The sequence below is a fragment of the Oncorhynchus clarkii genome, chromosome 6 (genome assembly GCF_045791955.1).
Source record: "Oncorhynchus clarkii lewisi isolate Uvic-CL-2024 chromosome 6, UVic_Ocla_1.0, whole genome shotgun sequence".
Lineage (NCBI taxonomy): Eukaryota > Metazoa > Chordata > Actinopteri > Salmoniformes > Salmonidae > Oncorhynchus > Oncorhynchus clarkii.
The window spans coordinates 90662713-90678994 of NC_092152.1; the positions used below are offsets into that span (position 1 = coordinate 90662713).

Below are 16282 nucleotides of genomic sequence, written 5' to 3' on the forward strand. Positions count from 1 at the left end.
TGTTATTCTGGCCCTATAGAATGTATATGTTATTCTGAGTTCTATAGAATGTATATGTTATTCTGGCCCTATAGAATGTATATGTTATTCTGGTCCTATAGAATGCATTAACACAGCTTTTGGTAGCGTGTTCTGACTGAAAGTAATAAGGTGTACTCAGTCTCAAAACAAGGTGTTGTCTCAAGGGTGTAGTGAGTCATTTTCTTCAGAACAGGTTGTGTTCAGGCGGGTTCAACATTCTGGAATGTCCAGGTGCACAGACACACTGTGTAGAACAGACATGTAGTCTAGTGGTTAAGAGCAGCGGCAGTTAAGAGCTTTGGGCCAGTAACCAAAATATTGCTGGTTCGAATCCCTGAGCTGACTAGTTAAAAAAATCTGTCGATGTGCCCTTGAGCAAGGCACTTAACCCTAATTGCTCCTGTAAGTCACAGTGGATAAGTGTGTCTGCTGAATTACAAAATGACATACTTTTCTGACATTTCTCTTTCCTGAACTCGACCAACAACAGGTATAAACAGGAAGTGACATCACTCACCAGGTCCTTCTGGAAGTAGAGGAGTACACCGGCTGCCACCTGACCAATCAGAATCAGCAGCAGGCAGGTGAAGTACTGGGGAGGAAGAGAGGATCATGGGATATATGAGATGACATCACCGTGGCAACAGTCCATCATAACAATGCATAAACACATCCACCCAAACACCCGACACCATCCCCTGCAGCATCGTTCAGACATCATCCCCTGCAGCATCGTTCAGACATCAACACCACTTTGCCTTCAAATATAAATGCATTATGTATTCAACTATGTACGTAAATAATTGACTAGGATGTGAACTTCCACATCATCTCCTAGACGCTGCTACAATATCCAACAGGAACAGCCACAGGGCTTTATGTTGCTACAATATCCAACAGGAACAGCCACAGGGCTTTCTGTTGCTATAATATCCAACTGGAACAGCCACGGGGCTTTCTGTTGCTATAATATCCACTGGAACAGCCACAGGGCTTTCTGTTGCTACAATATCCAACTGGAACAGCCACAGGGCTTTCTGTTGCTACAATATCCAACTGGAACAGCCACGGGGCTTTGTGTTGCTATAATATCAACTGGAACAGCCACGGGGCTTTGTGTTGCTATAATATCCAACTGGAACAGCCACGGGGCTTTGTGTTGCTATAATATCCAACTGGAATAGCCACGGGGCTTTCTGTTGCTATAATATCCAACTGGAACAGCCATGGGGCTTTCTGTTGCTATAATATCCACTGGAACAGCCACAGGGCTTTGTGAGCGACTCCTCCCTGTACAGTAGCAGTAGTTTGTAATGCATTCACACTAGCATACACTGAGTGGACAAAACATTAGGAACACCTTCCTAATATTGAGTTGCAGCCCCTTTTTGTCCTCATAACAGCCTCAATTCATCTGGGTCATGGACTCTACAAGTTGTTGAAAGCGTTCCACAGGGACTCTACAAGGTGTTGAAAGCCTTCCACAGGGACTCTACAAGGTGTTGAAAGCCTTCCACAGGGTCTCTACAAGGTGTTGAAAGCCTTCCACAGGGATGCTGGCCCATGTTGACTCCAATGCTTCCCACAGTTGTGTCAAGTTGGCTGGATGTCCTTTGGGTGGTGGAACATTCTTGATACACACAGGAAACTGTTGAGTGTGAAAAACCCAGCTACGTTGCAGTTCTTGACACACTCAAACTGGTGCGCTTGGCACCTACTACCATACCCTGTTCAAAGGCACTTCTATCTTTTGTCTTGTCCGTTCACCCTCTGAATGGCACACATACACAATCCATGTCTCAATTGTCTCAAGGCTTAAACATCCTTCTTTAACCTGACTCCTCCCCTTCATCTTTAACCGGTCTCCTCTCCTGCATCTACACTGATTTGAAGTGGATTTAACAAGTGACATCAATAGGGGGTCATATCTTTCACCTGGATCCACCTGGTCAGTCCATGTCATGGAAGGAGCAGGTGTTCCTAATGTTTTGTACACTCAGTGTAGATTTTGGAGATGCCAGCAATGTTTTAAAGATGGTTTTGACTTTAGATTCGTGCACCACCGATTGCGACCAGGCAGACCAGGCAGTCCAGTGTGCCTGTGTGTGTCTGTGTGTGTGTGCCTGTGAGTGCCTGTGTGTGCCTGTGTGTGTGTGCTCACCAGGCCCAGCAGACAGCGGATCTCGTAGATAGCCCCCAGGCAACCCAGGAAGCCCATCAACATGGAGAGACCACCGACACCTATCAGGATGTAGGAAGCTATCTTCAGCGCTGTGGAGGACTCTTCTGTAGAGAGAAACAAAGCAACACTCTCAGGTTAGCACATTAGCATCGCTATGGTAAAAACCATATATAGGCTAGCATTTTAGCATACCTACAGTACACCATGGGGTACTCCTCTTTAGAGGTGGGAACAAGCAGACTCGTTAGCATATCTTCTGTAAACCCATATAGGTTAGCAGTATTTAAGCAGTCTGATGTAGGCTATGCACAGGCTAGCATGTTAGCATCGCTATGGTAAAAAAACCTTATATAGGCTAGTATTTTAGCATACCTACAGTACACTATGGGGGACTCCTCTGTAGAGGTGGGAACAAGCAGACTCGTTAGCATATCTGCTGTTAACACATATAGGTTAGCAGTTTAGCAATCGACTACTGTGCAGGCTTGTATTTAACCAGTCTGATGTAGGCTATACACAGGCTAGCATGTTAGCATCGCTATGGTAAAAACCATATATAGGCTAGCATGTTAGCACACCTACTACACAGTGACAGGCATTTTACCCTAACCCTAACCCATTCATCCCTTAGCAGACACCGTGTTCTGCCTCACGTCTGACAGGTAGACAGACAGACAGTGGAATATAACAGACATCTTCCTATAAGGCAACTCATTCCCATAAAACCAAAAGGAGACCTGATCTCAAACCAAAAGGAGACCTGATCTCAAACCAAAAGGAGACCTGATCTCAAACCAGCATATCTGGTCATGGAAACAGTTCTGAGAATTCTGGCTTCTATAAAAACTAAAAGTCAACTGGAGCCAGAGAGAGATTAGGTCTGCATTTGGCACCCAAATGGCACCCTTTTCCCGATATAGTGCACTACTTTGGACCAAAAAAGTTCACTTAAAAAAACGTAAAATAGTGTGCGCTATATAGGGAACAGGGTGCCATTTGGGACATAGATTATGTCTGGCAACAGGAGGAATGATATATGTTACTCTGAGGACATTGTTCTCAGTGTGTGTGTGTGTGTGTGTGTGTGTGTGTATGGGTGTGTGTGTGTGTATATGTGTGTGTGTGTGTGTCACTGCCAAACAGTTTGAGGCTTCCAAAGGAAAGAGAGAAGCATGTTTCTGTGGATCACTCCGGAGGTCTGGAACCAGACGTGTGCCATCACGGAGGCCCAAACTTTCTGCAAAGCCCAGAAAAACCCACCACTGAGACACAGAGAGAGAGAGAGAGAGAGAGAGAGAACGGACAGTTCAACCTCATCTCAAGTATTTAGTTTAAGGAGACGTCCTCCTTGGAGACAGAGACGAGCTCCTGAGAACCCCAGAGGTTTTAATGGCAGAAACATCTGGCACGCCGTGCAAATCAAAGTGTTTTCTTGTCAGCGCAGTACAGTGAAATGCTTACTTGCAAGAAATGCTTATGCAAGATGTGAAACATGGCCAAATGTATATAGGTCATAGAGACAAAGCGAACTAAATACACAGAAAAAACAGTATCCTATTTCATACCGTGATGAAATAGCTGTGGTTGGTTCGCGCTATACTCTAGCGTGTGACCAATGTGGAATACAGGAAGTTCAATAATGCCATGCTGGCTGATTCCTTCTTCTTCTTATTCTAAGCGGGATGACTGTGGCAATATTACTGAAAGAATATGTAAACCGCTGGATGGGAACCCTTATTCCAGACATGTCTCTGATTAATAGAGACAGACCCTGCAGCACATCACAGATCCCTCTCCTCATTACCGTTACTCTAACGTTGGAACGGCTAGAGAACAGATCCCTCTCCTCGCTAGAGAACAGATCCCTCTCCTCTAACGTTGGAACGGCTAGAGAACAGATCCCTCTCCTCTAACGTTGGAACAGCTAGAGAACAGATCCCTCTCCTCTAACGTTGGAACATCTAGAGAACAGATCCCTCTCCTCATTACCGTTACTCTAACGTTGGAACATCTAGAGAACAGATCCCTCTCCTCTAACGTTGGAACATCTAGAGAACAGATCCCTCTCCTCGCTAGAGAACAGATCCCTCTCCTCTAACGTTGGAACGGCTAGAGAACAGATCCCTCTCCTCGCTAGAGAACAGATCCCTCTCCTCATTACCGTTACTCTAACGTTGGAACATCTAGAGAACAGATCCCTCTCCTCGCTAGAGAACAGGTCCCTCTCCTCGCTAGAGAACAGATCCCTCTCCTCATTACCGTTACTCTAATGTTGGAACATCTAGAGAACAGATCCCTCTCCTCGCTAGAGAACAGATCCCTCTCCTCTAACATTGGAACATCTAGAGAACAGATCCCTCTCCTCGCTAGAGAACAGATCCCTCTCCTCATTACCGTTACTCTAATGTTGGAACATCTAGAGAACAGATCCCTCTCCTCGCTAGAGAACAGGTCCCTCTCCTCGCTAGAGAACAGATCCCTCTCCTCATTACCGTTACTCTAATGTTGGAACATCTAGAGAACAGATCCCTCTCCTCGCTAGAGAACAGATCCCTCTCCTCTAACGTTGGAACGGCTAGAGAACAGATCTCTCTCCTCATTACCGTTACTCTAACGTTGGGAGGAGGGAACGGTGGTGGGAGGAGGGAACGGTGGTGGTGGGAGGAGGGAACGGTGGTGGGGGGAGGGAACGGTGGTGGGGGGAGGGAACGGTGGTGGGGGGAGAGAACGGTGGTGGGGGGAGAGAAGGAACGGTGGTGGGGGGAGGGAGGGAACGGTGGTGGGGGGAGGGAGGGAACGGTGGTGGGGGGAGGGAGGGAACGGTGGTGGGGGGAGGGAGGGAACGGTGGTGGGGGAGGGAGGGAACGGTGGTGGGGGTAGGGAGGGAACGGTGGTGGGGGGAGGGAGGGAACGGTGGTGGGGGGAGGGAGGGAACGGTGGTGGGGGGAGGGAGGGAACGGTGGTGGGGGGAGGGAGGGAACGGTGGTGGGGGGAGGGAGGGAACGGTGGTGGGGGAGGGAGGGAACGGTGGTGGGGGAGGGAGGGAACGGTGGTGGGGGGAGGGAGGGAACGGTGGTGGGGGGAGGGAGGGAACGGTGGTGGGGGGAGGGAGGGAACGGTGGTGGGGGGAGGGAGGGAACGGTGGTGGGGGGAGGGAGGGAACGGTGGTGGGGGGAGGGAGGGAACGGTGGTGGGGGGAGGGAAGGAACGGTGGTGGGGGGAGGGAGGGAACGGTGGTGGGGGGAGGGAGGGAACGGTGGTGGGGGGAGGGAGGGAACGGTGGTGGGGGGAGGGAGGGAACGGTGGTGGGGGGAGGGAGGGAACGGTGGTGGGGGGAGGGAGGGAACGGTGGTGGGGGGAGGGAGGGAACGGTGGTGGGGGGAGGGAGGGAACGGTGGTGGGGGGAGGGAGGGAACGGTGGTGGAGGGAGGGAGGGAACGGTGGTGGGGGGAGGGAGGGAACGGTGGTGGGGGGAGGGAGGGAACGGTGGTGGGGGGAGGGAGGGAACGGTGGTGGGGGGAGGGAGGGAACGGTGGTGGGGGGAGGGAGGGAACGGTGGTGGGGGGAGGGAGGGAACGGTGGTGGGGGGAGGGAGGGAACGGTGGTGGGGGGAGGGAGGGAACGGTGGTGGGGGAGGGAGGGAACGGTGGTGGGGGGAGGGAGGGAACGGTGGTGGGGGGAGGGAGGGAACGGTGGTGGGGGGAGGGAGGGAACGGTGGTGGGGGGAGGGAGGGAACGGTGGTGGGGGGAGGGAGGGAACGGTGGTGGGGGGAGGGAGGGAACGGTGGTGGGGGGAGGGAGGGAACGGTGGTGGGGGGAGGGAGGGAACGGTGGTGGAGGGAGGGAGGGAACGGTGGTGGGGGGAGGGAGGGAACGGTGGTGGGGGGAGGGAGGGAACGGTGGTGGAGGGAGGGAGGGAACGGTGGTGGGGGGAGGGAGGGAACGGTGGTGGGGGGAGGGAGGGAACGGTGGTGGGGGGAGGGAGGGAACGGTGGTGGGGGGAGGGAGGGAACGGTGGTGGGGGGAGTGGAGGGCGTGCGAGGAGGGCGTGGGAGAACTGTGGTGGGAGAACGGTGGTGGGAGGAGGGCGTGCGAGGAGGGCGTGCGAGGAGGGCGTGCGAGGAGGGCGTGGGAGAACGGTGGTGGGAGGAGGGAGTCGGAGGAGGGAGTGGGAGGAGGGAGTGGAACTACTTAGTCAAATGTAGTGCACTATATGTAGGGAATAGGGTGCCACTTGGGACAACCAGCTCTGGAATGATCGTTAGGCTGGTTGGGCTTTGCTTCAACTCATCCTCACATAATTCCTGATTCAGGCCACTACATGCTATTATAAAGACCTTCCTATAAACCCTTACTACAGCTCACACCACTACAGGCCACTATAAAGACCTCAAACCACTACATGCTACTATAAAGACCTTGGTATAAACCCGTACTACAGCTCAAACCACTACAGGCCACTATAAACACCTTCATGTAGACCCTTACTACAGCTCCCCCCCATCCTGTTCGCCCCGTGGCTTAGCATCCTGTTCGCCCCGTCCCCCCCATCCTGTTCGCCCCGTGGCCTAGCATCCTGTTCGCCCCGTCCCCCCCATCCTGTTCGCCCCGCCCCCCGCATCCTGTTCGCCCCGCCCCCCGCATCCTGTTCGCCCCGCCCCCCGCATCCTGTTCGCCCCGTCCTCCCCATCCAGTTCGCCCCGTCCCCTGCATCCTGTTCGCCCCCGTCCCCCGCATCCAGTTCGCCCCCGTCCCCCGCATCCAGTTCGCCCCCGTCCCCCGCATCCAGTTCGCCCCCGTCCCCCGCATCCAGTTCGCCCCCGTCCCCCGCATCCAGTTCGCCCCCGTCCCCCGCTTCCTGTTCGCCCCGTCCCCCGCATCCAGTTCGCCCCGTCCCCCGCTTCCTGTTCACCCCCGTCCTCCCCATCCTGTTCGGCCGAGCTGTGAGTGGTCTGGAGGAATGGCAGGAAGGAATATACAAGCATAATGGTCTGTATGAACTGCATGAAACCTGCTTTACTGTTCAGTTAACACACACACACACACACACACACACACACACACACACACACACACACACACACACACACACACACACACACACACACACACACACACACACACACACACACACACACACACACACACACACACACACACACACACACACACACACACACACACACACACACACACACACAACCTCCCAACTTTAAAATGTTAGGCACCAAACAAATGTAAGGAGCAGCAGAAAGAGAGAGTTATTTTAGAGTTTAGTCTGCCATTAGGCCTATATGAATCCTATATAGTTTAGTCTGCCATTAGGCCTACATGAATCCTATATAGTTTAGTCTGCCATTAGGCCTATATGAATCCTATATAGTTTAGTCTGCCATTAGGCCTATATGAATCCTATATAGTTTAGTCTGCCATTAGGCCTACATGAATCCTATATAGTTTAGTCTGCCATTAGGCCTACATGAATCCTATATAGTTTAGTCTGCCATTAGGCCTACATGAATCCTATATAGTTTAGTCTGCCATTAGGCCTACATGAATCCTATATAGTTTAGTCTTGCATTAGGCCTACATGAATCCTATATAGTTTAGTCTCCCATTAGGCCTATATGAATCCTATATAGTTTAGTCTCCCATTAGGCCTATATGAATCCTATAGAGTTTAGTCTCCCATTAGGCCTACATGAATCCTATATAGTTTAGTCTCCCATTAGGCCTATATGAATCCTATATAGTTTAGTCTGCCATTAGGCCTATATGAATCCTATATAGTTTAGTCTCCCATTAGGCCTATATGAATCCTATATAGTTTAGTCTCCCATTAGGCCTATATGAATCCTATATAGTTTAGTCTCCCATTAGGCCTATATGAATCCTACCGTGGAATCACATCTCACGAGTAGCAAACCCTTTTCCTTTCTTCCTGGACCAATCAGATGTGCCTAAACCTAGTGTGAAGTTACCAGGTTGTTAGCTAGCTAGGTAACATGACGTTGTTTGTTATCAAACCAATAATTAGCAACCCAGGATTAGTTTAAAACAGCCCGCGACGTGGTTCTGTGAAATTATATCAAATGTGCACGAATCCCAGGAGAAAGAAATAAAAGATTACTTCTGGTAATATGGGTCATATAGAAAAAAAAGAGTAGAGGGCCTAGAGAGCTGCCCTGCGGTACACCAAACTTTACATGTTTGACATTAGAGAAGCTTCCACTAAAAGAAACCCCCTGAGTTATATTAGATAGATAAGCTCTGAATCCACGATATGGCAGAGGTTGAAAAGTCATAACACATATGATTATCAACAACAGGTTATGGTCAATAATATCAAAAGCTGCCCTGAAATCTAACAATGCAGCTCCCACAATCTAACTAATTATCCATTTCGTTCAAGCAATCAGTCATGTGTGTCAGTGCAGTACATGTTGAGTGCCCTTCTCTATAAACATGCTGAAAGTCTGCTGTTCATTTGTTTACAAAGAAATAGCATTGTACTTGATCAAACACAATTTTTTTCCCAACAGTTTGCTAAGAGCTGGCAGCAAGCTTATAGGTCTCCTGTTAGAACCAGTAAAGGCGGCTTTACCACTCTTGGGTAGCGGAATGACTTTGGCTTCCCTCCAGGCCTGAGGACAAAGACTTTCCTCTTAGGCTCAGATTAAAAATATGACAGATAGGAGTGGCTGTAGAGTCAGCTACCATCCTCAGTAGCTTTCCATCTAAGTTGTCGATGCCAGGAGGTTTGTCATTATTGTTCGTTAACAACCATTTTTCCACCTTTGCCACACTAACTTGACAGAATTCCAACTTGAAATGCTTTTCTTTCATTATTTTTTTTAATGCATGAATACAATTGCTCACTGTTCGTTGTTGGCATTCCCTGCCCAAGTTTCCTGTTGGCATTCCCTGCCCAAGTTTCCTGTTGGCATTCCCTGCCTAAGTTTCCTGTTGGCATTCCCTGCCTAAGTTTCCTGTTGGCATTTCCTGCCTAACCCTAACCCACTTTGCCAATGAAGTAATCAATAAAATAAATTGGCAACATCAAATGGTTTTGTGATGAATAAAGCCATCTGATTGGATGAAGGATGAGGTTGAATTCTACCCATAATTCCATTTAAAGTACTTCCATTATTCTTTATATCATTGATCTTGGCTTCATAATAAAGTTTATTCTTTTAGTTGAGTTTGTCACAATTTCTCAATTTGACAATGAACTTGTAAAGTCAACTCAGACTGGCCTGTGCTCCTGGTTATAACAGATGATACATTGTATCAACATAAAGTCAACTCAGACTGGTCTGTGCTCCTGGTTATAACAGATGATACATTGTATCAACATAAAGTCAACTCAGACTGGTCTGTGCTCTTGGTTATAACAGATGAAATGATACATTGTATCAACATAAAGTCAACTCAGACTGGCCTGTGCTCCTGGTTATAACAGATGATACATTGTATCAACATAAAGTCAACTCAGACTGGTCTGTGCTCCTGGTTATAACAGATGATACATTGTATCAACATAAAGTCAACTCAGACTGGTCTGTGCTCCTGGTTATAACAGATGATACATTGTATCAACATAAAGTCAACTCAGACTGGTCTGTGCTCCTGGTTATAACAGATGATACATTGTATCAACATAAAGTCAACTCAGACTGGTCTGTGCTCCTGGTTATAACAGATTATACATTGTATCAACATAAAGTCAACTCAGACTGGTCTGTGCTCTTGGTTATAACAGATGAAATGATACATTGTATCAACATAAAGTCAACTCAGACTGGTCTGTGCTCCTGGTTATAACAGATGATACATTGTATCAACATAAAGTCAACTCAGACTGGTCTGTGCTCCTGGTTATAACAGATGATACATTGTATCAACATAAAGTCAACTCAGACTGGTCTGTGCTCCTGGTTATAACAGATGATACATTGTATCAACATAAAGTCAACTCAGACTGGTCTGTGCTCTTGGTAATAACAGATGAAATGATACATTGTATCAACATAAAGTCAACTCAGACTGGTCTGTGCTCCTGGTTATGACAGATGATACATTGTATCAACATAAAGTCAAGTCAGACTGGTCTGTGCTCCTGGTTATAACAGATGAAATGATACATTGTATCAACATAAAGTCAACTCAGACTGGTCTGTGCTCCTGGTTATAACAGATGAAATGATACATTGTATCAACATAAAGTCAACTCAGACTGGTCTGTGCTCTTGGTTATAACAGATGAAATGATACATTGTATCAACATAAAGTCAACTCAGACTGGTCTGTGCTCTTGGTTATAACAGATGAAATGATACATTGTATCAACATAAAGTCAACTCAGACTGGTCTGTGCTCTTGGTTATAACAGATGAAATGATACATTGTATCAACATAAAGTCAACTCAGACTGGTCTGTGCTCCTGGTTATAACAGATGATACATTGTATCAACATAAAGTCAACTCAGACTGGTCTGTGCTCTTGGTTATAACAGATGATACATTGTATCAACATAAAGTCAACTCAGACTGGTCTGTGCTCCTGGTTATAACAGATGATACATTGTATCAACATAAAGTCAACTCAGACTGGTCTGTGCTCCTGGTTATAACAGATGATACATTGTATCAACATAAAGTCAAGTCAGACTGGCCTGTGCTCCTGGTTATAACAGATGATACATGGTATCAACATAAAGTCAACTCAGACTGGTCTGTGCTCTTGGTAATAACAGATGAAATGATACATTGTATCAACATAAAGTCAACTCAGACTGGTCTGTGCTCCTGGTTATAACAGATGATACATTGTATCAACATAAAGTCAACTCAGACTGGCCTGTGCTCCTGGTTATAACAGATGATACATGGTATCAACATAAAGTCAAATCAGACTGGCCTGTGCTCCTGGTTATAACAGATGATACATTGTATCAACATAAAGTCAACTCAGACTGGTCTGTGCTCCTGGTTATAACAGATGATACATTGTATCAACATAAAGTCAACTCAGACTGGTCTGTGCTCCTGGTTATAACAGATGATACATTGTATCAACATAAAGTCAAGTCAGACTGGTCTGTGCTCTTGGTTATAACAGATGATACATTGTATCAACATAAAGTCAACTCAGACTGGTCTGTGCTCCTGGTTATAACAGATGAAATGATACATTGTATCAACATAAAGTCAACTCAGACTGGCCTGTGCTCCTGGTTATAACAGATGATACATTGTATCAACATAAAGTCAACTCAGACTGGTCTGTGCTCCTGGTTATTACAGATGATACATTGTATCAACATAAAGTCAACTCAGACTGGTCTGTGCTCCTGGTTATAACAGATGATACATTGTATCAACATAAAGTCAAGTCAGACTGGTCTGTGCTCCTGGTTATAACAGATGAAATGATACATTGTATCAACATAAAGTCAACTCAGACTGGTCTGTGCTCCTGGTTATAACAGATGAAATGATACATTGTATCAACATAAAGTCAACTCAGACTGGTCTGTGCTCTTGGTTATAACAGATGAAATGATACATTGTATCAACATAAAGTCAACTCAGACTGGTCTGTGCTCTTGGTTATAACAGATGAAATGATACATTGTATCAACATAAAGTCAACTCAGACTGGTCTGTGCTCTTGGTTATAACAGATGAAATGATACATTGTATCAACATAAAGTCAACTCAGACTGGTCTGTGCTCCTGGTTATAACAGATGATACATTGTATCAACATAAAGTCAACTCAGACTGGTCTGTGCTCTTGGTTATAACAGATGATACATTGTATCAACATAAAGTCAACTCAGACTGGTCTGTGCTCCTGGTTATAACAGATGATACATTGTATCAACATAAAGTCAACTCAGACTGGTCTGTGCTCCTGGTTATAACAGATGATACATTGTATCAACATAAAGTCAAGTCAGACTGGCCTGTGCTCCTGGTTATAACAGATGATACATGGTATCAACATAAAGTCAACTCAGACTGGTCTGTGCTCTTGGTAATAACAGATGAAATGATACATTGTATCAACATAAAGTCAACTCAGACTGGTCTGTGCTCCTGGTTATAACAGATGATACATTGTATCAACATAAAGTCAACTCAGACTGGTCTGTGCTCCTGGTTATAACAGATGATACATTGTATCAACATAAAGTCAACTCAGACTGGTCTGTGCTCTTGGTTATAACAGATGAAATGATACATTGTATCAACATAAAGTCAACTCAGACTGGCCTGTGCTCCTGGTTATAACAGATGATACATTGTATCAACATAAAGTCAACTCAGACTGGTCTGTGCTCCTGGTTATAACAGATGATACATTGTATCAACATAAAGTCAACTCAGACTGGTCTGTGCTCCTGGTTATAACAGATGATACATTGTATCAACATAAAGTCAACTCAGACTGGTCTGTGCTCCTGGTTATAACAGATGATACATTGTATCAACATAAAGTCAACTCAGACTGGTCTGTGCTCCTGGTTATAACAGATTATACATTGTATCAACATAAAGTCAACTCAGACTGGTCTGTGCTCTTGGTTATAACAGATGAAATGATACATTGTATCAACATAAAGTCAACTCAGACTGGTCTGTGCTCCTGGTTATAACAGATGATACATTGTATCAACATAAAGTCAACTCAGACTGGTCTGTGCTCCTGGTTATAACAGATGATACATTGTATCAACATAAAGTCAACTCAGACTGGTCTGTGCTCCTGGTTATAACAGATGATACATTGTATCAACATAAAGTCAACTCAGACTGGTCTGTGCTCTTGGTAATAACAGATGAAATGATACATTGTATCAACATAAAGTCAACTCAGACTGGTCTGTGCTCCTGGTTATAACAGATGATACATTGTATCAACATAAAGTCAACTCAGACTGGTCTGTGCTCCTGGTTATAACAGATGATACATTGTATCAACATAAAGTCAAGTCAGACTGGTCTGTGCTCCTGGTTATAACAGATGAAATGATACATTGTATCAACATAAAGTCAACTCAGACTGGTCTGTGCTCCTGGTTATAACAGATGAAATGATACATTGTATCAACATAAAGTCAACTCAGACTGGTCTGTGCTCTTGGTTATAACAGATGAAATGATACATTGTATCAACATAAAGTCAACTCAGACTGGTCTGTGCTCTTGGTTATAACAGATGAAATGATACATTGTATCAACATAAAGTCAACTCAGACTGGTCTGTGCTCTTGGTTATAACAGATGAAATGATACATTGTATCAACATAAAGTCAACTCAGACTGGTCTGTGCTCCTGGTTATAACAGATGATACATTGTATCAACATAAAGTCAACTCAGACTGGTCTGTGCTCTTGGTTATAACAGATGATACATTGTATCAACATAAAGTCAACTCAGACTGGTCTGTGCTCCTGGTTATAACAGATGATACATTGTATCAACATAAAGTCAACTCAGACTGGTCTGTGCTCCTGGTTATAACAGATGATACATTGTATCAACATAAAGTCAAGTCAGACTGGCCTGTGCTCCTGGTTATAACAGATGATACATGGTATCAACATAAAGTCAACTCAGACTGGTCTGTGCTCTTGGTAATAACAGATGAAATGATACATTGTATCAACATAAAGTCAACTCAGACTGGTCTGTGCTCCTGGTTATAACAGATGATACATTGTATCAACATAAAGTCAACTCAGACTGGCCTGTGCTCCTGGTTATAACAGATGATACATGGTATCAACATAAAGTCAAATCAGACTGGCCTGTGCTCCTGGTTATAACAGATGATACATTGTATCAACATAAAGTCAACTCAGACTGGTCTGTGCTCCTGGTTATAACAGATGATACATTGTATCAACATAAAGTCAACTCAGACTGGTCTGTGCTCCTGGTTATAACAGATGATACATTGTATCAACATAAAGTCAAGTCAGACTGGTCTGTGCTCTTGGTTATAACAGATGATACATTGTATCAACATAAAGTCAACTCAGACTGGTCTGTGCTCCTGGTTATAACAGATGAAATGATACATTGTATCAACATAAAGTCAACTCAGACTGGCCTGTGCTCCTGGTTATAACAGATGATACATTGTATCAACATAAAGTCAACTCAGACTGGTCTGTGCTCCTGGTTATTACAGATGATACATTGTATCAACATAAAGTCAACTCAGACTGGTCTGTGCTCCTGGTTATAACAGATGATACATTGTATCAACATAAAGTCAAGTCAGACTGGTCTGTGCTCCTGGTTATAACAGATGAAATGATACATTGTATCAACATAAAGTCAACTCAGACTGGTCTGTGCTCCTGGTTATAACAGATGAAATGATACATTGTATCAACATAAAGTCAACTCAGACTGGTCTGTGCTCTTGGTTATAACAGATGAAATGATACATTGTATCAACATAAAGTCAACTCAGACTGGTCTGTGCTCTTGGTTATAACAGATGAAATGATACATTGTATCAACATAAAGTCAACTCAGACTGGTCTGTGCTCTTGGTTATAACAGATGAAATGATACATTGTATCAACATAAAGTCAACTCAGACTGGTCTGTGCTCCTGGTTATAACAGATGATACATTGTATCAACATAAAGTCAACTCAGACTGGTCTGTGCTCTTGGTTATAACAGATGATACATTGTATCAACATAAAGTCAACTCAGACTGGTCTGTGCTCCTGGTTATAACAGATGATACATTGTATCAACATAAAGTCAACTCAGACTGGTCTGTGCTCCTGGTTATAACAGATGAAATGATACATTGTATCAACATAAAGTCAACTCAGACTGGCCTGTGCTCCTGGTTATAACAGATGATACATTGTATCAACATAAAGTCAACTCAGACTGGTCTGTGCTCCTGGTTATTACAGATGATACATTGTATCAACATAAAGTCAACTCAGACTGGTCTGTGCTCTTGGTAATAACAGATGAAATGATACATTGTATCAACATAAAGTCAACTCAGACTGGTCTGTGCTCCTGGTTATAACAGATGATACATTGTATCAACATAAAGTCAACTCAGACTGGTCTGTGCTCCTGGTTATAACAGATGATACATTGTATCAACATAAAGTCAACTCAGACTGGCCTGTGCTCCTGGTTATAACAGATGATACATTGTATCAACATAAAGTCAACTCAGACTGGTCTGTGCTCTTGGTTATAACAGATGAAATGATACATTGTATCAACATAAAGTCAACTCAGACTGGTCTGTGCTCCTGGTTATAACAGATGATACATTGTATCAACATAAAGTCAACTCAGACTGGTCTGTGCTCTTGGTTATAACAGATGATACATTGTATCAACATAAAGTCAACTCAGACTGGTCTGTGCTCCTGGTTATAACAGATGATACATTGTATCAACATAAAGTCAACTCAGACTGGTCTGTGCTCCTGGTTATAACAGATGATACATTGTATCAACATAAAGTCAAGTCAGACTGGCCTGTGCTCCTGGTTATAACAGATGATACATGGTATCAACATAAAGTCAACTCAGACTGGTCTGTGCTCTTGGTAATAACAGATGAAATGATACATTGTATCAACATAAAGTCAACTCAGACTGGTCTGTGCTCCTGGTTATAACAGATGATACATTGTATCAACATAAAGTCAACTCAGACTGGCCTGTGCTCCTGGTTATAACAGATGATACATGGTATCAACATAAAGTCAAATCAGACTGGCCTGTGCTCCTGGTTATAACAGATGATACATTGTATCAATATAAAGTCAACTCAGACTGGTCTGTGCTCCTGGTTATAACAGATGATACATTGTATCAACATAAAGTCAACTCAGACTGGTCTGTGCTCCTGGTTATAACAGATGATACATTGTATCAACATAAAGTCAAGTCAGACTGGTCTGTGCTCCTGGTTATAACAGATGATACATTGTATCAACATAAAGTCAACTCAGACTGGTCTGTGCTCCTGGTTATAACAGATGAAATGATACATTGTATCAACATAA

At 44.7% G+C, this 16282-nt stretch overlaps 1 protein-coding gene across 1 annotated transcript in view; it reads right to left on the bottom strand.

Moving 5' to 3' along the window:
• LOC139412286 (CD82 antigen-like) overlaps positions 1 to 16282 on the bottom strand; it is a 66153-nt gene that overhangs the window by 15122 nt on the left and 34749 nt on the right. The window contains exons 4-5 of the mRNA XM_071159132.1: positions 2183 to 2307; positions 539 to 613 (exon numbers count right to left, since the gene is read on the bottom strand). Coding sequence (XP_071015233.1) covers positions 539 to 613; positions 2183 to 2307 — 200 coding nt within the window. The remainder of the gene's footprint in view (positions 1 to 538; positions 614 to 2182; positions 2308 to 16282) is intronic.